Consider the following 27,605-nt stretch of genomic DNA (forward strand, 5'->3'; position numbering starts at 1 on the left):
CTCCTGCCTTTTATTCTAATAATTATTGTATGGTATTAAAATACCTGCTGCCTCCTTGCTTCTTTTTCTGTAGATTCCTTTTCTGATTTTATATGTTGATGATTCTCAAAACCCTTTGGGCCCATGGGATGTAGCATGCATAACATTTCTGAAAGCTTTTTCCTGGGTAAACTTATACAGGATCAAACAATCACATAACCAGCTTGTTCCTTTCAGCACGTAGCTGTACCTCTTACTGAATGCATATATTCTGTTCACAGATTGTCCATCTTTGCAAGGATCCATACCTCATCTGCGGGCCTCTTCTGCTGATCTAAAGCCAGGGTCAAAAGTGAGCCTTTCCTGTGACCCAGGATTCCAGATAGTGGGAAACTCTGTTCAACACTGCCTTAACCTGGGACAGTGGACACGGCCTTTTCCCCGATGTGAAAGTGAGTTGTCTCAGTGAGCTGGCAGGATTAGGAAACCCTGGTGTTTATTTGGATCCTATCACTATCCATGGCCTGGGATTTTTTGCAGCTATCGTGCTCTTCAATCCATTCATGTTACAGCGTATACACGGATGCTTAAAAATAAACTCATGTTTTGCTGAGCAGAAACTGTATCATGACCATGTTCTTACATGTTTTTCAGTCAGTTTCTAACATCCATTGCTGTTAGAGAAATTAGTCCATTTGGATCAGCAGTCTGGTACTTTCCTCCCCAGTGGCATTAGGAGTGTGGAAGATGCACAGGAAATGCTAAAATATCTCTGTGATTTTTAGATGTCACTGAGAATGTCTGGTTTGAAGTAGAAGCCTTGACTTGAGTAAATTATGACCTAATTTCTTTATAGGCAGCATATATTTCTGTTAGGACTTGGAAGTGCTCCAAGATTTACCAGATTTCTTCAAAGAAACTGAGCTGTATGCATTCAGGCTGCCAAGTTTCTTTTGATTGTATGATTCCTGCTCCTGCTTTCTCCTTTCCTTTGGTCCTGTTGTGACTGCACATATGACTGCAGTTGCTTGTGTTGGAGCTGATTACATTTTTCATTTCAACAGAATAGTAAATTAGCTCCAGAAGCAGATATTGCATAATCCTAGAACTTATATGTAGTTTGGAGGAAATAATCAAATTTGTTAAAAATGCCTTTAAAATAGTTTGATCTATATTTTAATGTCTTCCTCTTTATTCAGTAATTTGTAGCAAAATTCTCATCTTCTGTGTAAACAAGAGCATGCCCATGAGGATTTACCCAAAAGCAAATCCTGCTGGGCAGAGGGAAAGCTCACTGGCAGAGACAGCTTTGCACTTTTCTTGGTGTGTGAGCTGTGACAACCACCAGAATCCTGTTAGTGTTTCTCTTTTCTCTGCATTGGGCCAAGCAGTTTTACCTGCTGATCACAGAACTGAGACAGAAGAGGGCTGACCTGCCACAAACAGGCTGAGTAGATGAAGGCTAGACTTGCACACTGGCCTTTAAGGTACCTGTTCCACAAGGACCTGATGAATGAAAGTTACTTGAAGATACTTATTTCCTGCATAATGAACTACAGGTTTATACTAATGGTGTAGGCCTGAAAAAGTACTGACAGAATCAGGCTCAGTGTAATCACTGTCTTCACCCACCAGAATCCTTTTCCTCTTCTTGGTGCTAAATACCCCCAAAACCACAGGTGCCTGAGAGCCTGTCTTTGTTACAAACTCTCCAGGTCTATTCCTTCCCAGCAGGTACTTGGCTTCCACAACTATAGGCTTTAAATTCTTGTTGCATGATCCTTGCACACAGCTAGGGGACTAGGACTTGCTGTAACCCATGTATCTACAAAGATGAGCTGTGTAGCTGTTGGAATAAGTTTAAGCCTTTTTGATTGAGTTAAAGATGTACAGAAGCAACTCTGCTAGAATAAATAAAAACCTCTGGTAGGCAGGTACAGGGATGACTTCTGCTGTCACAACTGGGATCAGATGGGATTATTTACAATAGTCAATCTAAGGGATGCCCAGGTTTGTATGTGAAGTCAGCTCCAGTCTCTCCATCATTCATGCACTCCCTCATCTCAGGCCAGGACTGTAACTCTTAGCAGTCTCTATTGGCTACTTTTGCAGTGTTTAAACACAGCAATCCCGAGCTTGATTTTCAGCAAAGGGAAGTAACAACAACAAGGCAAACTCAGTTTTCTTTTTTCCTTATAAGGAAAGAAAAAGGATTCTTTCTTATCAGAAGTGTTCTGTGACTGAAGGGCATCTACTCAGATCTCAGCCACAGATGTCTCCTCAAGAGACAGCCAAATTTTCTTAGCAGGAGCTGGAAAGTCCTGCTAAGACTCTCATTGAAAAATGCCCAGAAAACAAGACCCTCCACTAGACCTGGAATTGATTAGCTACTTCAGAAAAGGACTGGGCTCTCTTGCTAATGGGATTGTACAGCTGCAGAGAAAAGCATGCAGTAATGGCTCTCATGTGGAATTATTCTGAAGATGATCTGTGTTTCCTCTGCTAATGCCTGTGCCCTCTTTTCACCCATCTTGCAGGAATCAGCTGTGGAGTGCCTCCAACTTTAGAAAATGGATATTATTCAGCTGAGGACTTTTTTGCTGGCAGTACTATTACCTATCACTGTAACAGTGGCTACTATTTGTTAGGTGACTCCAGGATGCTCTGCCTAGACAATGGAAGCTGGAACAGCATTTCACCATCATGCCTTGGTAAGATGTGCCATACGTTTGGCTGCATGCACTGACAATCTCACACTTCTCCTGTGCCCTTAGATTTGAGCAGACATTCGTTCTGAAATTGTGGAGGCTAACCACAATCCCACAGTCCAAAATATTAATTTTACGTGAAACCAAAACTACATTCTGTCACCTTTTTCTGTCCATCCTCTTGTATGCCCCACATCCTGCTTTTTTCAAACATATATGAAACTATATAGGCCTGCATTGCACTCCCAGCCTTTCTCCTTCCATGTCCTGCAATCCTTACATTCTGTGCTTCTGACCTGTGCATTTTGTTGCTCTCCAGCATGCTGTCAGTGTCTCATGCTCTCTGACCAGGTTCTTTTAGATATTTCACACATGGACATTATAGTATTTAATATCAGATTTACTGACCTGAAGACAGTAGATGCTGCACAGGATTTCGAATCAAGCCGAGTTATACAAAATGTACTGCATAGCACAAGAGAAGCAAATTCAAGTTACTTAACAAAATACAGCAATTGCAATACACAGTTTAGGCATAATTCCAGTGTGTATCCCATTATCAAGCTCTGTAATATGTTCACCCTCATGACCTTGCACATCCCCAGTAGCTGGGAATGAGTGTGTGAGTTAAGGCCAGCTCAAGCCCATTGGTACTTGTCTGACATTTATACCTCATGTTGACCATGTATTCGTTTCCACTCCTCTATGCTGGTCTGGCTAACTCAGAAGACGTTCACAGTCTTTAACAAGCTCAAGGAGAAGCATTTACACTGTCAGTTGATCCACTCAACTGTTAGTTGATGTTTACCTTAACAAAAGGCCACCTTGCTGTCTCCTTAGTCCCTAACTTGATGGGCAGATCACATCTGCCAGTGTTCTCTGAGCCTTTTTTCCGTTGTGGGGGTTTTTTGGTGGGTCAGATATGCCTGCCAGCAAGCAGCTGCGGCACTGAGAGCGCTGGGAGTACACTTGTGACCGCAGTTCATACAGTTGCCACACCTTAACTTACTCGCTGGTCGGTTGGGTCTGATGTGCCAGGTGCAGTGGCACAAGCTGAAAGGTGTGAGAGGCTGGCATTGGACTGTGTACCGAGGACTAGGTGTCACTGGTCTTGCAGGGCCATGTCTCCAGCATACCCCTGCTGGAATCCACTACCTAGCTGTACTTGGATTGCTGCATCTGGTTGTGCTGGATCTTAGCCATGGGAATTGTGTGGTGAAAAACTGGGAAGATTTGTGTTTGAGTCCTAATTCTTTGTACGTATAGCACATATTTTTTTCACTCAAGACAAGGAAAAGAAATTACCAAAGCCTTTTAGTTCTGCCAAAATTCACTTTGGAGTAGGATCCGTCTAGTTTTGTAGCATCCTGTCTAGCAGCACTTCTTCAGAATCTACAAACATCATCCCAGGTATGTCAAGACTGTCCAAATAGTTCAACTTCCGTGCTGTAGGAGTCACAAGGTTCAGAAGGAAAAAGCCTGCGCCCCACCTTCCAGCTTGCCTTATCTCTCTTAAAGCGACGTTATGGGAAAATGAAAACAAGAGTGGATTTGGCACCCTGACCCACCATTTACCTTTCTGACTCATGCTTCAGGGAGGTGCTAACAAATCCTGGCACACCTATGCCCTGAAGCATTCCTTTTGTTCTGTTAGGGTCTGATTCACCGTGTCGTTCCACCCCACTGGAAGTCTCTTGCCTAACAAGACATTACAGAAGAAGCAGTCATTCCAGTTCTGCTGTGGCAGCACTTTGCATTCTCCTGGTGTAGTTGGCAACTGTCTTGGTATTACAGTGCAGCTGTCATCCTGCATATCAGAAAGAAACTCCTTTTCTTTTCAATGTGTTGTGGTCCTTTCATGCTGATCAGACTCATCCAGTGGTGAAGAATAAACCCTCTAATTCAGTAAACTTTTTGCTCTTTTAACCAGTGATTTTTTACTGGAAATGGGCAAAGAACCCAACCTGTGTGTCTGCATGGCACACCTTGATCAACAGGGGCCCTGTAGCAGGGCATTTAGACTAAGAATTGTTCTACCTCTCTCTAACAGCATGAAACAAGCATTTTTATAGAGAAGAATAATCCCTGAGAATAATCCCTGATGTCAGCACTTTTCAATTAGATACTTTGAAATTGATTCTTTGCAATTTTGACTCATTGTTTTTATACCAAGGATGTTTCCTTACTTAATCCTTGTCAAGATTAAAGATTTTATGGAGTATTCTGGAGTGAGGGATCTTTTTTTTTTTTTTTTTTTTTGCAGCATAGCATCAAACTACATGGATCATAAATTATCAATTGGGATTTCTAGGTGCAACTGCCATGTAAATAGTTAATTATAATAACTAATATATTTTGAATTATCTTTAACTCTTCTGGCAACTGCAGGCTTTTTTTAGACCTAGTCTAATTATCTTCATCTAAGATAAGGCTCTAATATTTTCAGAGAATTTCTCCTATTGACTAAGTTTTCCTGGCTTATAAGTACAAAGGTTGAGATCAAGAGGATTTCCCAAGCAAGAGTTTAATGCAAAAATCCTTCCTTAGGGTGTCTACGCAGACTAGTAGCACAATAGTTGCAATATCTGTTCTTTTGCAGTTTGGAAACCAGATACTTTATGTGAAAGTAGTGACTGAAAGTTAATATCATTTATGTCTGATTTTCTCATGTTGTGCAATACTGCTGAGTAAATTATAATTAAAATTACAATAAAACTTTACAGTGAGTTATAAATATTTGTTTAAATATTAAGTGTTTTTACCAATGGATGAAAAATGTGATTGCAGTAAGTGATTTTTAACTGTACTACTTAAAGTAATTCCTCTTGACAGTAAGACAGAAATTTAAAGCAAATGCTCGCTACAAATAACACACTAGAGACATGGGGTTTGTGGGTTAGTTTTGTTTTGTTTTTTGCAGATGTTGATGAATGCGCTGTTGGATCAGACTGTGATGAGCACGCATCTTGTCTCAACACAAACGGATCCTATGTTTGCACTTGCATCCTTCCTTACACGGGAGATGGTAAAAACTGTGCAGGTATGGGAAAGAAAAACATCCAGCTAGCCTTTCCAAGATTCTGTATAGGCCAGTATCCTGCTTTCCAGTTGCGAGACAACAATGGATATCTAGGACAGGCACGCTTTCATCACCAGGTCGGTTTAGTCTGGATGGGGCTGTGATAGTGTCTCCTTTTGTTTCTTGAGAACTCACCTCTCCGTGAGGATACAGCTGTCACTGGGATGCTGCTCCAAGACATACACACATGCAAAAACCTAATTGCACACCGAGCACAAGACCTGGCAAGGCCACAGTGTTTCACTTCTCAGAGCAGAGCTGCGCAGTGAAGAAACATTTTAACACAGGCTTCTGAGTAGGGCTAGAGCTGCTACTAATGTGGAAACATTAAACAAGGTAACTTTGGATGAAGACAACTAGACAGTGGTATAGGTTGGCATAGAAAGTAGTTGAGCAGTTTTCATTTTCAGGGATAGACATGCTGGAATGGGCTTTCCCTCACAGAGGGAGAAATTAATGTAAGATATGTTTGCTTCTAACAAGGAATGTGAACTCAGTTACAGAGGGCTCTTCCACACGTGGAGATTAGCTTACTTGCATGAGTCTTCAGCCATTTACATATAAAAAAGAAAAGGCTGTAAACTACTTATGTAAACTACTTTAGTGTTTTCCATGTCTTTGCCTTCTACTTTCAGCAAATTCCCAAGGATCTCTCTTGTAATTTATTCATAAAACCTGACACATAAGTATGTTATTTGTAGTTTCCCTCTTTCTCCTCAGAACCTGTGAAATGCCATAATCCTGGAAATCCAGACCATGGTCATTTACATGGGGATACTTACAGTGTTGGCAGTCAAGTAACATTTTCCTGCAAAGAAGGGTTCCAGCTGACAGGAGCAATGAAACTTACTTGCATGGAGTCTGGAGAGTGGAGCCACCCAACACCCTATTGTGAAGGTTGGTTCCTAGGGGTAATGCATGCTGAAATGTGACCTTAACATTAGACAGATGGGAGGGGAAAAGTAATAGTGAAGAGCCGTTAGAGATCATGGCAGCTTATGAAACCCTGTCCTAGCAGATCTGGATATCAGTGTTGAAGTCTTTGTTCTCTTAAGACATACGCACAGTTGTCATGTCTGTAGTGGTTCTCTCTTACTCAGATTCTCCAGTGCGTCAGAGGTATAGACTCAGTCTAATGCAAGCATTAGAAGTGTTCTTCTAATTCTAATTCTTCTCCACCCAGCCTTCCATTTTCAAGCAATTAATCACTTAAAGACCATTAACTGTCTCAGTGGATTAAAAGCAACCCGAAAGGACAGGCTGATGCATGTATATAGTCATGGTATAATAGCAGAAATTGTTTCTTTAGAAAACCAGAACAAATGAGATGAAGCAACAGGTAAAGTGAAGAGTTGACAAAGACTGTCTAAGCAAAAAAACAATTACTTTGTCCACAGAGAGAGATAGATATGGAGTCCTCTTGATAACCAAGCATGTGGTTTGTAGCGTGGTTGTAACCACCTATTTCCAATTAGTTCAGTTTCTCAGTAAGGTGAATTTAGATAAAGAGTCCTAAATGTCACTTACAGATTAGTCAAGAACTCATTGTTACCTAGGGCTTTATATTTCTTCAAATCTTTTCAGAGAAAACAAAGCAAATCCTAATTTTCTGTTCATTTTTGTTTGTGTTATATCAACCTCTCTTGTATTCCTGTCTTTTTAAAGCTATATCCTGTGGTGATCCAGTTATTCCAGAGAACAGTGCCATTTTTGGCTCAAATTTTACATACCATAATAAGGTGGTGTACAGGTAGGAATTCAGTATGTTTGAAGTGCTGTATTAATAACTGATTGACAATCTGGCAGCAAATAAGAGTATGGCTGAATTGAGAGATTGGTTGAAATGAAGGAGAGGAGCAAGATGGGATTAAAATAATGGAAAGACATTTGGTTATAGAGTGGCTGTTCATTAGCAGAGGGGACTGTTTACTCCAGTACTACTTCTCTATTTCCTGAAAAGAAAGGTGGTTTATGCAGATGTGGATGATGAGCAAAAAGGGATGGCTGATTATGTTGTGCATAAAAGACCCTGTGTTTGATAGCACTTATTTTCCTCTAATGCAGATGCAATGACGGATACAACTTGGTGGGTGAAAAGGAAATTCTGTGCCTTGCTAGTGGCATTTGGAGTCACGCTCCCCCCTCCTGTGAAATGGTGACATGCCCTAGCCCAGAGGATATCAGCAATGGAAAGTACACTCTCAGTGGCACAGCCTACCTTTCCTCTGTATCATACACCTGTGACAATGGATACAGGTAAATGTTCGAATGTGCCTGAACCAAATGCAGGTGGCATGCTTGTTAGGTCTGACTTATATCTGAAAGAAAAAAGCTGGGATCATTGCTCAGAGTAATAAAATACTAAGACAGAATTGGAAAAGACTTCTTTATACCTTGAGGGCACTTTCTGTATTTTATCTTGAACTGGAGCAATTCAGAAAAGTCACTCAGGATTTGCTATATACATATGTAATGCTTTCATTTTACCATCAAACTTACAAAAATATTTTGAATATTCAGAAAAATAGTTTTTATTATTTCTGAAAGTTCTCATTTGCCTTTAAAGATCATTATAGCTCTACAACTGTAGTTCATATTATTTTTGCTATTACTTTACATCACCTTTTGTGGAAGAACTTTCTGGAAGTTACTAATTTACTCCTTTAACTCTTTGTACTAGTAATTTACTCTAAGTATTTGTTCTGTTTTACATTTGTAAGCAATTATACTGCAAACATATTTTTGACATGCTGCAATTAAAAATTAACACATTAATGCTATATCCAAGGATGTGGCTGTACATATGAGGTTTCTCCTCCCCTCATATCTGCTTGTACTTCTAGCAGATATGCTCTGACATAAGTGGTCCCATATGGACCCATGTTTAGGGATGATTTTTTTTCTACATTTTCCTGCTGCAATCATTTCCTTGTCCAGATGCAGGCAGGTAGGCGAGGTGTGTTCATTTGGTGAATGTTTTAATTCTGTTAGTACAAATGGATAACTCAGCTGCAGTTAAGTGTAGTGTTAAGTCATAGATTTGCATTGTGGGTTTATCTGTACCCCACTAAACCAGGCGGTGCAATGAGTTTTTTGACTGTGGACTTTGGACATACAGGCAGCAAATACCACGTCAATTTTGATTCTTTGTCTTTACCTGTCTACCATAGCTTGGTGAGAGAGATCCTCTCTACTGTAGTTACTACTCCAGAGAAAGCCCTCTCAAACAGCGTCCATCTTATGCATTATTTCTGGACCCAATCTCTTCTTTCAAGCACCTTTTAGGTGTTTTTAGTCTTAAACATATTGCCACGGGTAGGCAAAGCCCTACTTCCCTCACAAGGGCCTGTACCAAATTTGTAAAAGCATTACAGGTCAGTGTCCTTTTCCATTAACTTATTTCAGTCAGCTAAACATGGGGATCTAATACCATTTGACACCAAATTGTAGGGAATCAGACTCTCCCATGTAGGGCTCTCAGATATGATGTGGGCCTTACAGGGAACCCACAGACAGCTGACATAGCAGCTGGAGACAAGGGTCATCTCAGAGAGGTGTTTCACACTCTTTTCAAACATCCAAGTCACACCATCTGAACCAATCCTGTTTCCTCAGATAATGAAACCAAAAACTATCATCAACTTCAAATGTGTGTGGCCATTCACTCAAGCAATATCCTGCTGGGAATATCCTTTACCTCCTGAAGGAACTGAATGCCTTTTTGTGAACAGACTTGAACTGGAGCTTTTCCTTCAGTGTCCTGGGTGAAGATAGTGTTTTAAGTCGTTGAGTGAATCAGATCTCAGGCAGAGGCCTAGTTGCAAATCTCAAGACTGGCATGTTGTTGATGGCATACAAGTAAAATTTTAAGGTTCAACAAGTATTTCTTTTGTGCTCAAAGAGGGGCAAAGCTGCAGCAGAAATTGTGTGTGTCTGCACAGAGCCTTGAGGCTTCACAAGAAATCCACCAGCTTGCTCTTCAAAGTGATGTGAAGACCAGCTTTTTTTAATAGCATCAGGGTGTTTTTCCATGAGCAAAGCATGAAATTCTGGCCTCTACTAAAGTCAGTGAGAAAGACTCCTTAGTTTCACTCGGGCCAGAAAGCAAAGCAGCCTCTTTCACTCTCCATCCCTCACACAGAATGAAATGATGCCTTAATAATGATCTTTGTGTCTCAGCCTTCAGGGACCTTCTGTACTTGTCTGTGCGTCTTCAGGGAGCTGGAACAGCACACCACCGGCTTGCAACATTGTGTCTTGTGGACCCCCTCCTGCCATCAAAGATGCAGTCATCAAAGGAGATAACTTTACTTTTGGAAACACGGTCTCTTATACCTGTAAGGAAGGGTATGTAGATCAGCAGTACTGGATCAGGTTGAGTAAAACTGGTGCACTGTTTCACAAGTCCTTTCTAACTGCACACCAATTCATGTTTATTACTTCTGTCTTAACTTTTTGGAAGTTAAATGCAATGGAGATTTTTTTGTGGGTGGTCAGGTTAGTATGAGACAGAGACATTTCTTTAAGTTTCAGGGGAACTGAATACCCTCAGGAAGAGAAGAATAGAGAGGAATCAGGGGGAATGGTAGAACAATTCAAACGGAAACCCTTTTCCTTGGAGGTACTAGAGAACCAGTACTTCTGTGTTAAATTCAAGGCTCCGATCATAGTAAATTGTTTATGTCTCATCAGGGTGTAAGAATGCTTTTGATGCAGTTTAACAACTATCTGCTGTGGTGTTCTAAATTCTATTTCCTTAAAATTAAGACTCCTTGTTTATTGAGGTGTATTATTTTAAATTTATTTTTATCTACTCTATGTAGAGAAATTTTCATCAAAGAGGAGGCTCAGTTTTGATGACATCAAGCATGAAAGTATAATGCTGGACTCTGATCCTGCAAGAACCTTTGCACACAATAATCTTTACAGCCTATAAGCAGTTCCATAAAATTTCTTGAAACTGTTCTGTCTAAAAGGCAGAGCAGGTAAGCAGAGCTTTTGCCAGTTTAGGTACAAAGTGACTGAAGGATTTTCTGCTTTTTCTCGGTGTAAAATGGTAAATGACAAGCCAGCATTTTTCTTATAAATTGGCTTTGCAATGTTATTTGAAACATAATTGACACAAAGCATCCTTATTATGTTTACTAGACTGTATTGTGATTTTAAAAGCTGCTTCTCTTTCCTGTGCAAGCATTTTAAATGGGGTAAGATAGCAGCATTTAAAGACTGTCACAGCTGTTTGCCTGTGACAGTGGATTATTTTAAACATTGGCACATAATAGGCTCTTTTTCTGGGGTCCAGTCATGAGTCCTTGAAAACAAATTCTGCAAACAAGACAAAACAGTTTTACAGATGTTGCTTCAAGATCTGAACAGCCTGCAGTTGGAAAGTCAATGGGGACTTTGCAGTAGTTATTGTTTCTTTGCTCTTTGTGAGAGCACACCACAGAGAAAAAAAAAGTAAGAAAACAGTCACAGTTACTGTAAATACACTACTACCTCTTGCATATTTAAGCAGCAGGGGTTTAAGTGGGATGATGAGCTCCATGGATTAATGCCTGTCCCTGCATCCCAGAGACAGACTGGAGAACTACAGCTACACAAACAATATTAATGTGGTAGAATTTTATTATAAATAATTTCATTGGGTTTTTTCCAGTCAGCATTAATTTTTTATTGACTTTCTAATAATTTTTAACAGTGAGTTTTTAGGAAGAAGTTATTTTAGAATTGCTATATGTGTTATTGGTAAGAGCATCTCTGGGTAACTCACTAAGAGGTTTCACTTTGCTTGCAAGTATGAAAATAGATTGAAAGGGCTAATACAGAAACCCAAAAGGCCTTTCTAGGCTTTTCATCTCTTTCCTTTCCAATCAGTTTTGGTAAACAGAAACAGTTTCTGGGTGGGATCATTTCCTTGAGGATTGCATAGACCATTACAGCACCATACTAGGTTTATTGTAGTACTTTGAGCCAAAATGGAAGCTCAGAAATGGTCATTGGACAGACAGATGAGAGAGAGGTAAGATGCACAAGGTGTGCTAGGATATCCACCTTTGTGATACTTCACCCATGGACATGTAGGCTTTAGGATTTTCCTTTTGAAGTTGATCATAGCTAATTTAAAAGATCCTGTTGTTCTGGGGTTCTAGCAACAAGCTTCCTGAAGCAAGGGCTTCATGAAACCTTAGGTAGAGTTTGCCAGTGCTTGTATTTTTTACTTCCTATGTGGTTTCCTTATCCACAGTTACACATTAGTTGGCCCTGAAACCATAGAGTGCTTAGCCAGCGGCAAGTGGAGTGTGAGCCACCAGCAGTGCCTGGCAGTATCCTGTGATGAACCACCCCATGTGGAAAATGCATCACCAGAGAGTGGTCACCGCCTCTTTGGTGATATAGCTTATTACTTCTGCTTGGATGGTTACAGCCTGGCTGATAACTCTCAGCTGCTTTGCAATGCAGAAGGGACATGGGTGCCTCCAGAGGGCAGGGACATGCCCCACTGCATAGCTGATTTCTGTGAAAAGCCATCCACCGTTTCATACAGCATCCTGGAGTCCATTAGTAAAGCCAAGTTTGCAGCTGGCTCCGTTGTGAGCTTCAAGTGCATGGAAGGCTTCGTTCTGAACACTTCGGCCAAGATCGAATGCCTGCGAGGGGGCCAGTGGAATCCTTCTCCTCTAAGCATCCAGTGCATCCCCGTCCGCTGCGGAGAGCCTCCCCACATTAGCAATGGCTATGCCAGTGGGTCCAACTACAGTTTTGGAGCAGTGGTGGCTTACAGCTGCAACAAGGGGTTCTACATCAAGGGAGAGAAGAAGCGGACCTGTGAGGCCACCGGCAACTGGAGTGGCAGTTTGCCCACATGCCACCCAGTGTCCTGTGGAGAGCCACCGCAGCTTGAGAATGGCTTTATTAAGGTACAGAATGTGATTTCTCATCTGCCTGGTACCATGGCAAACTGAATATATCTTCACAACTGTTGCTGTTGGGGTTTTCTTCCTTCTGTTTTGCTCTTCTGTTAAAACTGAGGAAGTACATGATTAGATAGGATAAGGAAGGGGGAAAGCGGGTGGATTTGCATCAGAATCGTATCTGAAAAGCATGACTATTTCCATGGGATTTCCTATCATAAAGTGGTTTATCAGTTGGAAGATGTATTCAACTGATTTCCTTAATGTCTTAGTCTTCATTTGCTTGGTTCTTGGGTAGCTTTCAAGTGCCTTCTTAGATTTGAGGAACTGATGCCAGTTCACAAGCCTTGCTCTTTTCACTGCGATTAAAAAATCTGATATGCAATAGATAAATCACCTTGGGATATTTTTTCTTCTTTTGATGCAAGCACTTTTCTTTACTGAAGTCAGAACTTCCCTTTCCTTATCAAATTAAATTGCAACAATGTTGCACACTTGGTACACAAGGACAATATTGTGGTAAGGAAGATCAAAACCACTATTATAAAGATTTGACATTGAATTTTTGAAACATTTTTCTTCTGAGCATCCCTCTTCCTTCCTTAAATCCAGGGATTTAAGATAACAGGATACCAGATACCAGGGATACCATATACCAGAGAATCTGCATTTGCTAAATTTGGAGGGTGGAGGTTGACATTACAGTTTCTACATGGGTTTCCAGCAGTACTATCAACAGTTTCTGTTCAGACTCCCACACAGATGCATCTTCTAATTAATGCATATCACTCTGTTTTGTCTTCCTTAGGTAGGATCACTCCCTCATCTATTCCTTACAGTTAGAGAAAATTTTTAATGCCTCAATCAAAGCCCAGACTCAGCTGCCTGCTCAAGGCCCTGCAGCTGCATATGTGGCATTTATAAATGTCTCCTAGTTACAGTAGATTTGAGGGCTCCAACCTTAGATACACACAGAAGCTAAAGAATCGTGACAATAATAGGCCATTTGATGGCAGCTTCCCCTGATTCATTTCTTTCCCATCATCCTTTCCACACTTATTTTGGTCTCATGGGTCAGGAAGGGAGAAAGCAGAGGAATTCTTTTCTAGCTTTTACCTTTAAAGGCTTGAGTTTTCTGTTTTATTTTGGCCTCAGATTTCCTGAAAAGAAGAGGCAAGACATTTTGTGCCAGTTACTTGCCTTCATTCCTTCTGAGATAGCCTTTACTGCCGTCAGGGATTCAGCTAGAAGCTAGACCAGGAGAACACAAGAAATTAAATCAGTCTCTTATTGCCCAAATCATGCATCTTCATTTCAGACATGTCTCTGTCTTAACTGTTTTCCAGGACACCACTGGGCACTTCTTTGAAAATCAGGCAAATTATCAGTGTGACTCTGGTTACCAGATGGTTGGGAGCCCAGTGTTTATCTGCCAAGCAAACCGGCAGTGGTACAGTGAATCTCCCCCTTACTGTGCTCCCCTCAGCTGTGGAAAACCACCATCCATCCAGCATGGCTACTCCAAGGGAGAAACTTTTGATATGGGCTCCAAAGTTGAGTTCTTCTGTGATGAAGGCTATGAGCTGATTGGAGATGTTTCATGGACATGTCAAAAGTCTGGGAAATGGAGCAAAAAACAGAGCCCCAAATGTGTGCCAACAAAATGTCCAGAGCCACCCCTAGCAGAAAATCAGCTGGTCTTGAGAGAAGTGTCTTACCAAGTTGGTGTTGTACAGTTCTCCTGCAAGGAGGGTTATGTTTTGCATGGCTCCTCTGTTCTGAAATGCTTGCCCTCCCAGCAGTGGAATGATTCCTTTCCCTTCTGCAAAGTTGTACAGTGTTCTGCACCTCCCTATATCCCCTTTGGGGACCCCTTGACTTCATCCCTTCATTTTGGAAGCACTGTGAAATACATCTGTGTGGATGGGTTTTTGCTGAAGGGTGAGTCCACCATCAGGTGCCAGGCTGATGGCTCATGGAGCTTGCCTTTGCCAGAATGTATTCCTGTGGAGTGTCCTCAACCAGAAGAAATTCAGAATGGCATAGTTGATGTGCAGGGCCTCACCTTCCTCAGCACAGCCCTCTACACATGTAAACCAGGTTTTGAACTTCTAGGGAATACAACTGTCCTCTGTGGAGAAGATGGACAGTGGCTTGGGGGAAAGCCAGTTTGCAAACCTATTCAATGCCCAAGGCCTAAGAAGATTCTCAATGGCAAATACTCATTCACAAATTTCCATTATGGACAGACAGTTAGGTATTTCTGTGACAGAGGTTTCCAGCTCCAAGGGGAAGAAACACTGAGATGCCTAGAAACAGGAGAGTGGAGTACAGAGGTTCCCTCTTGCAAGGCCATAAATTGCCAGCCCCCTCAACCAATTGAGAATGGCTTTGTGGAGGGTGCAGATTATAGCTATGGGGCCATGGTCATTTACAGCTGTGTGCCAGGCTTCCAGCTGTCAGGCCTTGCCATGCAGACCTGTGAAGAATCTGGGTGGTCTAGCTCTACACCAACCTGCCTTCCCACAGACTGTGGCCTGCCTCCTCACATTGACTTCGGAGAGTACGTGCAGCTGAGACACGGGGAAAGGCGTCCTGACCAGGAGGGTGTTACAGAGAACCCCTCCCTTTCACATGTGTTGCTGGCTGACAACATGAAGGACTTCAAAAGTTCCTTGAAGGAAGACAGTGCAATGCAGCTCACCACTTTCTTATTTGGAACTATCATTTTATACACATGTTACTCTGGCTACGAGCTGCTGGGAAACCCTGTTCTAGCTTGCCAAGAAGATGGGGCTTGGAACGGCACTGCCCCTGCCTGTGTTTCAATAGAGTGCACCTTGCCATCCCCCCCAGAGAATGGTTTTTTGCACGTCACAGAGAACAGGCTCAGCAGTGCAGTGAGGTACACCTGCAGGCCAGGATTCACACTGGTTGGCTCTGACACACGGCTGTGTTTGCCAAGTCGGCAGTGGAGTCACACTACTCCTTACTGCAAAGCATTAATGTGCAATTCTCCCACCCATCCTTTGAACGGGAAGGTAAGAGGGGAAAACTACACATACGGGAGTGTTGTCTACTATGAATGTGATCCTGGTTACCAGTTAAATGGCCCCACAGAGAGGAGATGCCAAGAGAGCCAGAAATGGGATGGCAGTGAACCAATCTGCATTCCTGTTTCCTGCAGCCCACCACCAGTTCTGGAGAACGGTCAGGTAACTGGAGACGACTACACATTCCAGAGACATACAGAGTATAGGTGCAACGAAGGTTTCCTGTTAGATGGGGACAGGAGTAGAGTCTGCCTTGAAAATGGAAGCTGGAGTGGAATCACTCCGGTTTGCAAAGCTGTGATCTGCCCTGTGCCGCTGCCTTTTCCCAATGGGAGAACTACTGGCTCAGATTTCAGCTTTAATAAAGAAGTGCACTATCACTGCAATGATGGTTATAGCCTGCAAGGAGCATCGACGCTTACCTGTCAGCGTGACGGTACCTGGGACTCAGAAGCACCACACTGTGAACCAGTCATTTGTGGACCCCCTGAAGACATCTCCCATGGCTTTCTGAATGGCTCAGCCTTCACTTTTGGGGAATTTGTCCACTATATATGCTTCCCTGGTTATGAGCTGCATGGCAGTCCCTTACGGCAATGCCTGTCCAATGGCTCCTGGAGTGGGAGCCTTCCGTCTTGCCTACCCTGTGTGTGTCCTACACCACAGATTCAAAATGGGATCGTTCTTGGTACAGATTTCAGCTGTGGGATAAGTGTCCAGTTTCAATGCCTGGAGGGCTTCAAACTGCTGGGACCTCCTGAAGTCACCTGTGAGGCAGCTGGCAAATGGAGTTCTGGGTTTCCTGGCTGCGGACAGATTTCCTGTGGTGCTCCACCCATCATCCCCAACACATTTATCAATGGGAGCAGCTCTGAAGATGAGAACACAATCATCTATACCTGCTTGACAGGTTTTGTCATGAAGGGGGGTCCAGAACTGACTTGTGTGGAGACAGGTGTGTGGAAGAAGCCATACCCAAGTTGTGAGCTCTTAAGCTGTGGCCCACCACCATCTATCCCAAATGCAGAGGTTCTTGGGAACATTTACACCTATGGAAGTAAGGTCCAGTACAGGTAAGGATGATACTGCTATTCTGTTTTCATTAAAAGTCTCTGAAGGAAAGAAGATGGAAGGTTCATGTACCTTCAGTTAGTGCAAGTTTCTACATACTCAGATTGACAAAGCCCACATTGCCATGCACTTTATAAAATACTATTTGGACCACTCAGGAAAACTCCAGAAAGGCATTTCAGCCTGTTAGGCTGATGCCTCCACTGACTTTAATTTCCCATTTCCCTTTGCTTTCTTATTCTCCTCCACTGAAGCACTGTTTTCAACATATAGGGCTTTTTATCAGGTGACAGCAACAGTCAGCAGGGTGTGCAGCTTCTCGCCTCTTGGCATTGTATTTATGGTTTCCTTCTGCTTCAGGTGCCCTTTTGTAATACAAAAGACTTGATATCCCTCCTCTCCCATTATCTGCACTGCAGCACTGTGCTGTCTGGAGCACTGGAGCAAGTTACTCCTTTGACAGATATGAGAAACTGAGGGGTTTTTGTTAATTTCCTGAAGTGTATACACTGCAGATCTCTTTCTCCAAGATGAAGAAAGCCTTGGGCAAAGGGGAGATGTATTTTTGATGGTAAAAGCAAATAATGGTATGGGACAGAACTGGGACAGAGGCAGCAGGTGGGTGAATTGAACAGTATCAGTCATTCCCATGCAACTTTAACAAGGTGAAGAGAGTACTTTTGCTGCCCACTACTAAACCCACTAGTGCAAGCCAGTTAAGTTGTTCTTGGTAGAGCACCATTGAGTCAGCCTTGGGTGTCTAAGCAAGGCTAAAGCTTAGTTTGTTCTTGGAAGAAAGTGAGATCATCTTTAGAATTGCTTGGTGCTCACACACTCTCTTTACCTCTCCAAAGGCCCTCCTAGCAAAGAGATGGGCAGTGTAGAAATTGCACTAGAACTTCCAGTACCCTCTTAGTACTGAAGCCACCAATTCATTTTCCATTGTGATGCTACAGCAGCATGAAACAACTGGAAATGAAGTCTGAAGTCTCCAGCTCTTGCAACAGAATTAATTCAGTTTAGACATACTTCTTACAGGCTTACCTTGAAGTAATAGAAAAATCTATAGACATACTTATTAACAACTAATGCTGAAAAGTTACTGTCCTGACTTTTTAATTTATGGGTTATTCCTAGCTGTGTCTCTCTGGTCAGGTCTTCATGCTGTGTTGCAGATGTCTGGAAGGCTACACAATGGCAACAGAAGTGGATATATGCACTTGCCAGGAAGATGGACAATGGTCCCCTCAAAGTATTTCCTGTTGCCCCAGAAAGTGTCCCCTTCCAGGAAATATCACTAATGTAATCGTTCTGGGGAACAACTTCACTGTAAATACAAGCATCACTTTGTCATGTGTAGAAGGCTACACTCTGGTGGGAGCAAGCACATCTACATGCAAGGTATAGTTTTATTAGCACTGTTCTATTCTGCTGGCCTTCTTGAATTCAGGAGTCCTTCCCATATCTTCCTTACCTTTTGGCCCTTAGCTGGGCACAACTAAAAAATTCAAAGCATATTCTGCAAAATATTGTATGTTTAGTTGTTTCCCAATAAGAACAATTATTTGTTTTCTATGTATGAACTTTCAGAACTAAAAATATTTTATTTCTCCTTCCATCAAAAGGCTGTCCTTTAGAAAAGCATTCATTTTAGAAAAGCATTCATTTTATCACATGCCAAGCATTAAATCATGTCTGAGATTTAAAAAAAAATATGTCCAAGATTTCTAATATATTTTGAGGATTGCAGGCAGAGCTTTATCTCTAGAATGACAGGCAGTAGACATCCACTGTACACCTGTAGAAACTTGAATCCTCTGTTAAAGAACAAACTCTTAATCCATTCCACTGGTAACCTCCTGTCACATTAGCTGTGGACAGCCTCATCTTGAGTTTGTAAATAGACTTTTAAAGTCACTAGGTATACTTGTATGAGAAAAGCTGAGCATGTGTGGGTTTGCAGAGTAAGTCTTTCTTACGAAATGTTTTCCCCTCATTTTGCTCTTTCAAATATCTGTAGAAGTAGGAGTAGTTGTCTTTGACAAGTGTTTCTTCAGGTATCAGACTTCCCTTAGTAAGTCAGAGAAGGCTGCTGAAGCACTTAGTCATGGTGTTAGACATTCAACCAGGAGAGAAATACAGAACATGAAATCAGGCAGATGTTAGTTTTCATTCTTCTGATGTGTTGTTCACTGAGTGATTAGGTGACCTTGCTGCAGTGAACTTGCTTTTTCAGGCTTTTTTTCCTCTTTTTTTTTTTTTTTTTTTGTTCCTTCTGCCTTTTAAATCTCAAGCTAAGTGTTTCTGCCAAAGATAACAGCAGTCTATGTTAACATCTTGAAAATGTTACTTAAATTACCAAGTTTTATAAAGGATTGAACAGATAATATTATATCTGTACACCCACAGCAACTGGATGCTCCTACCATGATTTTTCTTTTTCAATTAGATATGATTGCACATATAAAGCAGTGCTCTTACATTTCTAATTACATTTCTTTTTCAGGAAAATGGTGTTTGGGTGCCACCATTTTCTGGCAACATCTGCAGTCCTGTGTCATGTGGAACTCCAGAGTCTCCAGAGCATGGATTTGTGGTTGGCACTAAATACAATTTCAAAGATGTGTCTCTTTATAAATGTGACTCTGGCTATGAATTACAAGTAAGCAAGCTCAAATCTCCAACAGTCTAAACTTCAAGTTCTCATTTTCAGTTCCTGAGTGATTGCTATGGACTGCCTCATTCATTTTGACACCATGGAAGCTGGGTGTCTGCTGGTTTTGTTATTGTCTGTAGACAGTTCATGCTATGTTTGGGACAGTCTTTGAATGGTTTAAGGGTATAGTTGAAGCAAATATCCTTTTCAGAGGTATATGTCCAGCAGGTATCTTGCAGTATTTGAGTTTTCTTAACTGAAGTCCTCTGCAAATGCAGCATTGCCTATGCTTGTGGTCATAAGTCACAGAAGAGTTAATTTCTCATGTACTCCCTTGACTTGGTTCTTTAGCCAGAGTTAGACTACATTTTTTTTTTCTGATGCATAGTGTCCCAATCATTATGTCTGTGTGCCAAGAGTTGTGCCTTCCAGACTTAAAGGTCCTCATAAACTCCACTGCCCTCAGTTCTATGACATTGCTAGATGGTATTAAAGTGATAGATCAAAGGTATTCCATTTTGTTCAATGACAGCTTTATTCCCTGATGGAGGAGGAATCAAAGTTCTTTCCTGTCCATTGTTTTTATTACCGCTTTTATCCCCACCTGAGCTCTGAAACAGCATTGCTTTCCCAGTATCAGGATTCAGGCTAGCAAGTTCAGAGCTGCCTCAGGTGTGTTTTCAAAAGCTGCAGTGAATTCAGAAATGACAGTAGGTTGCTGAGGCACGGCATGATCTCCACTGTTCCCAGGTGATGAGTGAGACATGAGGTGGTGAGATGTCTCCAGGACAGAGGCTGGCTCTTAATGCTGGTTTTGTGAGGGCCAAGCAGAGTGCAGGATTGCACTTCCTTTGTACTGTTATAACACCAGTAACTAATTAAGAATTTCATGCATGTAAAATCACCCAGTCAGAAGTTAATTCACTCAGTCAAGTTAAAATTAGAGTTTGGAGAATGCTTAGGTAACAAAGACTTTAATTTTCATTATGTTGTCAAATTGTGCAAATATGCACTGGAGTTGAAGGTCTTAGTATTTAGACAAAAAGATAGTGTTGCTGTTTCAAGTCATTCTAGGAAGCAGTGAACCAGTGTTGTTTTACAGTAACAAGCTCTTCCAAGCTTCGTGATCCAGTTTCGCCGCCTAGTGTCAACCTGTGTCCCTGCTATAGGAGTCCTGCTTTTTTCCTTTGGGAAGCAAAGTCCATTGGGTGTGATGCCATACAACAACATGTCAAATATCTACTCTTTATCGATAGGTCTGCTTTGTAATAAAAGTACATTACAACAAGGGACATAATTAAATATTGTCCTCCATGTCTCAGAATAAAATAAGAATTAAATCCTGGGCTACTAGGCTGTCCATAAAACTTGTATATAAGAATGAAATAATGTAATTTATAGGCAAATATAAAGAATGAGTGATCGGGATGTGGTTAAATCACCACATCATGTTTATCAAACTCAAGCTTGTATAGTTGTTGAAAAAATTGCTAGTTGAATTTCCTATAAGTGAGTGCTGAAAGGAGAAAAATTATCATCACAACACATTCCTAGGAACAAGAATGATAAAACTGACAAAAAAAAGATGATTCTCCAGAGATATAAGGACAAGAGAACTAACTGGCCCCACAAACTTTTGATTTATAAAGGACACCCATAATTTTGCTGAAAGTTGTGCCATAAACTCTAAGAGTAGACTTGGGCTGTAGCACTTCATTTTCTCTTTGGATGGGTGGCACATGGAGAAAAAGCTTCCTCACTTTGCTGGATACTAAAGATGATGGGAGAAAAGAGTTAATTAAAGCAAAGTTGTTCTTTGAGTATTTTGTATTGTTTCACAGGGTGATGCGGAACGGACTTGCCAAGAAGACAAGCTTTGGAGTGGCAGCGTGCCAGTGTGCAGAAGTATGTTCTACCTGAATCTATCACTTAATGTTGGTCAAGGGTGATATCACACAACAGAAATCACTAATGCTCATTTTGCTTTATAACCCATACTGTCTGCATTTACCTAAATATTTTTGGTAAGTACCGCTGGTAACAGCCTGGAAGGGCAGAATTGCTGGTGTGTGCAGGTAGCAGTGTGAAGAAAATCTCTACACCTTTCTGCCTTACTCCTCTGCAGAGAGCTTCCAGTCTGACACTTGAGGTCATGGGTTACTGAGAATCTCTGAGCACGTTAGTTGCCAGGAGTTACACATATTTAGCATCCTCCAATGTAACTCTGTGGATATCATTCTCAAAGGCACTTCACTTCTCTGAGATGTCATTGATTCCAGTGCTGAAATAGGAGTTTCTACAGAAATGTTTACGTGGACTTCAGGTGTTGGCTGAAAGAGGCAACAGTTTCCTGAGGCTTCCTGCCAGCACAGTCGCAATAGATTTTTTACTTTTAGCATGAAGTGGAAGCACCAAGTATGATTCTGCTCTGCTACTCAGGGGCAAATTCCTGGCAATGACCAGGTAACTGCTGTGTTCTTTCCTGTTTTTCAGAGTAAAACCTGTGGAGGACCTATGAACAGAACAAGCCATATATATTTTGTTTGATTGGAAAGTATTGTTTACGTTACAGGAATATCATGTGGACCCCCAGACATGATAGAAAATGGATCTGTTCAGGGAGAGGAGTTCCTGTTTGGCAGTGAAGTTTTTTACAGCTGTGACCCTGGCTTTGAGCTGCAAGGGCCAAGCAGAAGGATTTGCCACGTTGACAGAAAGTGGAGCCCTTCCGCCCCTACATGCATACGTAAGTAGCAAGCAGAGCAATGTGATGTCCAGGAAAGCTAGGGCAGGAGGAGAGTATTTTGTCTGGCTTCCTCCCTGTCTTTCCCTCCAGCAAAGGGCTGTAAGAGGAGGAGCAAGAGGAAAAGCCAACAGTACTTCTCTGATCAGAAGCAATCTCCTTTTGGCACATTGAAATGGCATAGAGAGGGTCATGCTGAGGTCAGTAGGGTAGGAATGTGGCCTGCTGTATCTGACTTGCCTTGAATTATGGTGTGCAGAGCCTTGGACATGTTCACCCCTGACATGCCAAAGCAAGTATATCCTGGCCACTCAGTATGTCTGGATACCACAGCTGTGCTCCCTAGGATCAAATCTTGGCTCTCTATCAAGCAAATAACTAATTGAAGGATCTTAGGAAGAAGGATTTATGACTTATTTCATACGGCTTATAAATAAAATGCAAATATTTATAGTCTTTGCCAATAAATAATTTTCCATGTTTTCTTGCTGGTCCTATGCCTTGAATTCTTCTCTCTCACCTTCAATGAATTTACTTGGTCTCCACATTGTGGGACAGGAGTCAAGATTCTTCTTAAGTACTGCCATTGTTCTGGAGCACATTTTGAGATCATCTTCCACTGTAGGAGCACAAAGGGGACTGAAAATGCAGCCTCAGGCATGCACAGAAGAAATATTCTGGACCCTCTGTTGGTTTGAACACACCTCATATCTTATAACACCACCAAATACATTTAGACGCAGTTTCAGGTGTCTGCAGTGTGAACCCCAGGAGAAAGGGCAGAAAAGGAATTGTATAACTGTTACTCTCCATGTAACAGTTCACAGCTTCTTTCCTGCTGTCTTTCTGTTAATTCAGGATGAGAACAGAGCTATCAGACGGTGTGTGACTCATAGAAGGAATAGTCTTCATTGTGTATAAAACCCAAAAGTTTTCTTCTCTCCTAGAAATTACTTGTGGGCTTCATCCTTCCATTGAAAAAGCAGAGGCCATTTCTACTGGAAGCACATACAGAAGTAATGTAACCTTTGTGTGCAGCTCTGGATACCATCTTGTTGGGCCCCAGAACATCACATGTCTTGCCAATGGGAGCTGGAGTAAGCCCTTGCCATTGTGTGAAGGTAACTGTTTGGTTTCATGTCCTGGAACATTTCAATATGGGATAAGTTATAGCTCCTCCCTTATGCATGGATATCATATAATCCAGAGACTGAGTTGCTTTTGAAAAATGACTCTGTAATATGAGGTTTCTGGAGAACCTATCAGTGGCAAGAAAGAATGACTTCCATCTTTCTGCCCTACTGGCCCCAGTCTGAAGTCATAAATGTGCCCTCACTTCCCCATTTTGTTGGGGCTTTTCTCCATCACCAGAAGAAGCTTCTTTTCTAGGCTGGCTACATTTCCTTCCCAAGGTTACTGAATCAATGTTCTTCATGATTTATAAGTCTGTAGTGGCTTTTAACATAATGTGTTATTAATTCAGGAAATGTTTGAAGTCTAGGACTAAATATCAAGCTGAATTAATAAGACCCCTTCCTTTGCAGAGACCAGATGCAAAATTCCAGTTTCCTTGCTGAATGGGAAAGCAATTTATGAAAACAATACAGTTGGCAGTACAGTAACATATCTCTGTGAGAGGGGATACAGCTTGGAAGGAGAACCAGCAGCAGAGTGCACAAGAGATGGAAGATGGAGTAATCCCTTGCCTCTCTGTAAACGTGTGTGTTTGCTTTGTAATGGAAAAGTTTTTGCAGAGAAACAATAGGGGCAGTTACTGATACAAGTTAAAGCATTAATTTCTCTGAGTGTATTTTTGTGACAGTAAGAGAACAAGCTGCCTTCTGCATAGGTCACTCTAGTTGGAAAGATGACATAAAATGGAGTTATTATAGTCAAACACTTGATATATAGTAGAAGCAGGTGAGAGAATCATTTGGAGGAGAAGGCAAAAGAGGGACTTCATTGTCATCCACAAGTGACATATTGACAGGGTGCAAAGGAAAAAGTGCCAGATTCTTCTCAGAGTTGAACAGTGGTAGAGTGAAGTGCAATACATACTAGTTGCAACAAAGCAAGCTCCATTGAAGTTTTTGAAGAAACTTTTTGCCAGCAACAGAGTCAAGCAGAGGAGAAGAAACCCAGGGAGGACATGAGATCTCCAACCACAGTTACTCAAATTTAACTCAATTTTCTGATCAGGATCCAGAGCAACTTCTAACCTAGCTGGCCCTGTATGGAGAAGAAGGTCGGACTTAATGGCTGTATAAATTCTGCAATTCTGTGAAATAGTGTGTTATGTACATGTGCACTGTACCCACACACTCACAATAGCCTTTCTTGTTACTGTATGTGTCTGTAACTAATTTTAAGACCTAGTGTAGTCTCAGGATGGTTAATTTAGACATTTAATTTTTGTATTACAAAGTATTTATTCATTTTAGTATCAAGACACTGACATAAATCTCTGCTCTTTATGGAGTCAATATTTTCCACACTGCTGATGAGATCACCAATAGACCATGCAAAAATATCCCAGCAAGCTTACAGCCAGCAATAAATAAAATTAGAGAGATTCTAAACTCCAATGAATGACACAGTAAGTCTCTAATCAAACATCTGAATTTTTGCTGCTCTTTATTGATCCAGCCCCTCCGAACATGAAGTAGGATAGGTCTGGTTCTCTTTTATAGGAAGGTTATGGTAAACAGGAAGGACAAGACAGAATGGTTTCACAGTAACAAGTAGGATATTTCTCACTTAAATCCTTAGTATGCCCTGTCCTGACAGCAACAGAACATGGTAGCAAGCCATGTGGCAGCAGTGAATTAGAAATTTTTAAATTATTATTTTATGACCCAAATCTCATCATTTCAAATCAAATTACAAATTGGGTTCACATACAGCATCCATTTCTTCTCATGTGTTTTGGGTTTGAAATTTGCAGAAACTATCCTAAAGTGGTCTCTCTTCCTGCCATCTCTTTTTCTTCCCTTCTTTTCCCTCACACCCTTACTTTGAACAGCAAACCCTTGTCCTGTGCCTTTCATAATCCCAGAGAATGCCCTTCTGTCAGAGGTGGATTTTCATGTTGGCCAGAATGTATCCATCAGGTGCAGGGAAGGCTACCAGCTGAAAGGGCAGTCTGTGATCACCTGCAATGCTGATGAGACCTGGACTCCAGCCACAGCGAAGTGTGAAAGTAAGTACAAGACGCACTGTTCCACAGGGATCGATACTTTACAGAGGGCTCTAAGAAGCTCTAGAGAAGATCTAGGTCTTCTTTCTTTCTAACAGAGGTGTTCCTTTAGAAGCACTCAGAATACATCTCTGTGGGTTGGTGTTTCAACAGTATTCATCCTACTATTTACTAGGCCCTTCTGTAAATGTATTCTTCATTTACCTTTTGCAAGCCCTGGAGCTGGGTTGACTCTTGGATACCCTAAATACCCTAAGAATGATTTCTATGAGATCATGGATGATGAGACAAGAGTTGCAGAAAGAGGTGCTGCCTTTTATTTTATTTATTGATACTGACAGAAGGCAGTATTCTTTAGCAAGCATGTTGGAATGCCTTTTGACTTCTTGCAAGCAATACTGTTTAGACTCATGGGACACCAGAATGGGTTGGGTTGGAAAGGACGTTTCAGATCATCTCGTTCCAACCCCTCTGCCATAGGTAGGGATGCCATTCATTAAATCAGGTTGCTCAGGGTCCCATCCAACCTGGCCTTGAACACTTACAGGTATGGGGTATCCACAGCTTCCTTGGGCAACCTGTTCCAGCACCTCATCACTGTCTGGGTAAAGAATTTCTTTCTAATATCTAAACTAAACATACCTTCTTTCAGTTTAAAACCATTGCCTCTTGTTCTGTCTCTGTCTTCCCATATGAATACTACCTCCTCTTAATAAGACCCTTTAAGAAACAGGAAAGCTGCAATGAGGTCTCCCTGAAGCCTTCTCCTGGATCCATGCTGAATAATCCCAGCTCTTTTTACCTGTCTGGTTAGGAGAGATGCTTCATCCCTCTACCCTTCTCTGGACCCACTCTTTCTTGTCCTGAGGACCCCAGAGATGGATGCAGCACTCCAGATGGGGTCTCACAAGGGCAGAATAGAGTGAGATAATCCCCTCTCTCACCCTGCTGGTCGCACTTCTTTTGATGCAGGCCAGGATACCAGGGGCTTTCAGGGCTGCATCCAAAAATGCAGCTGTTGGCTCACGTCCAGCCTCTCACCATGAGGAACTCCCAAGCCCTTCTCAGGGTTGCTGTCAGTGACTTCTTCTCCCAGTCTGCACTCACGTTTGGTATTGCCCTGACCTGAGTGCAGCACTTTGCACTTGGTCTTGTTGAACATCATGGGATTCTCATGAGCCCACTTCTTAAGTTTGTCCGGATCCTTGGACTCCATTGCTGATTGACCATCTGGAAGGTGTCTGTGACATCTCCCCACCCCAACAGCATTGTCTCCACAGTTAAAACCTGTGTCATGTAGGCTCTGCAGCTCACCAACATCTGGATGGTTTCTTTTGTTTAGAGATATCTTGTGGTCCCCCAGTTCATGTAGAGAATGCTCTGATTCGTGGTAGCTTCTATCAGTATGGAGACATGATCACCTATTCATGCTACAGTGGGTACATGCTGGAGGGGCCCCTGCGGAGTATTTGCTTGGAAAATGGAACATGGACAACACCACCTACCTGCAAAGGTAAGAATTTTTTACTAAGAGAATGATAGCTTAACTTGCCATAAACACAGAGGTGTCATCCTAGGTGCAATAAAAATGAAAGTGAAATGTTTTGCTAGTTTTAGTGCAGTCATATTTTCACTCAGGGCATTTAATTCCAGGTTATTGCTTTATTTCCAATTTAAAGAGAAGGCTTCCATAATTTTTTCTTTAGTCCTAGCTAGTCTTAGGGTTTCTTTTGCTACAGTGTTGTATCCCACACCTAGTATCTTTTCTCCTGATATCTTTTGCAAGAAAGTGACAGAACTAGTTATCTTCCTGAGAAGTGACCTGTTTCAGATAAGCACTGCCAGTCAGTTTTTCACAGTCAAAAACTGAACACTGCAGAAACCAAAATAGAAAACTGGGTTCTTAGTCCCTCGCTATGTTTAAAGTGTGGCAGCTCCTGAAATTCAATTTGCAATAAGAGGTAGATTGATATAGCTCACTAAATAATACACACTGAGCCCTCTAGAAAATCCATAGATTTAACAATATACAAGGCTTTCTACACTTGCCAGATCAGCAGGTATTTGTTATTTCTTGGTCTGTTGAGCTAAAACATTCAGTTTTAAAGCCAAGAGTTAACTCTTCCATTTAGAAGATTCAAATAAATAAAAAGTTTTGAACAGAAAATGGGGGAAACAAAAAATTGAAGAGAAAATAAACTCAACA

The 27,605-nt window shown here is 41.6% G+C and overlaps 1 protein-coding gene across 2 annotated transcripts in view; it reads left to right on the forward strand.

The window, feature by feature from the left end:
• Positions 1–27,605, forward strand: part of SVEP1 (sushi, von Willebrand factor type A, EGF and pentraxin domain containing 1) — a 117,404-nt gene that overhangs the window by 75,741 nt on the left and 14,058 nt on the right. The window contains exons 30-46 of one of the 2 annotated variants that reach the window (XM_030968165.1): positions 261–431; positions 2,517–2,690; positions 5,608–5,727; positions 6,487–6,663; positions 7,432–7,516; positions 7,831–8,022; positions 9,946–10,113; positions 12,014–12,686; positions 14,027–16,806; positions 17,980–18,205; positions 19,311–19,466; positions 21,302–21,365; positions 22,033–22,206; positions 23,151–23,324; positions 23,748–23,921; positions 25,226–25,402; positions 26,742–26,912. In XM_030968165.1, coding sequence (XP_030824025.1) covers positions 261–431; positions 2,517–2,690; positions 5,608–5,727; positions 6,487–6,663; positions 7,432–7,516; positions 7,831–8,022; positions 9,946–10,113; positions 12,014–12,686; positions 14,027–16,806; positions 17,980–18,205; positions 19,311–19,466; positions 21,302–21,365; positions 22,033–22,206; positions 23,151–23,324; positions 23,748–23,921; positions 25,226–25,402; positions 26,742–26,912 — 5,856 coding nt within the window. The remainder of the gene's footprint in view (positions 1–260; positions 432–2,516; positions 2,691–5,607; positions 5,728–6,486; positions 6,664–7,431; positions 7,517–7,830; positions 8,023–9,945; positions 10,114–12,013; positions 12,687–14,026; positions 16,807–17,979; positions 18,206–19,310; positions 19,467–21,301; positions 21,366–22,032; positions 22,207–23,150; positions 23,325–23,747; positions 23,922–25,225; positions 25,403–26,741; positions 26,913–27,605) is intronic. The other variant, XM_030968166.1, reaches the window with a different exon arrangement.

This window comes from Camarhynchus parvulus, chromosome Z, assembly GCF_901933205.1.
Source record: "Camarhynchus parvulus chromosome Z, STF_HiC, whole genome shotgun sequence".
NCBI lineage: Eukaryota > Metazoa > Chordata > Aves > Passeriformes > Thraupidae > Camarhynchus > Camarhynchus parvulus.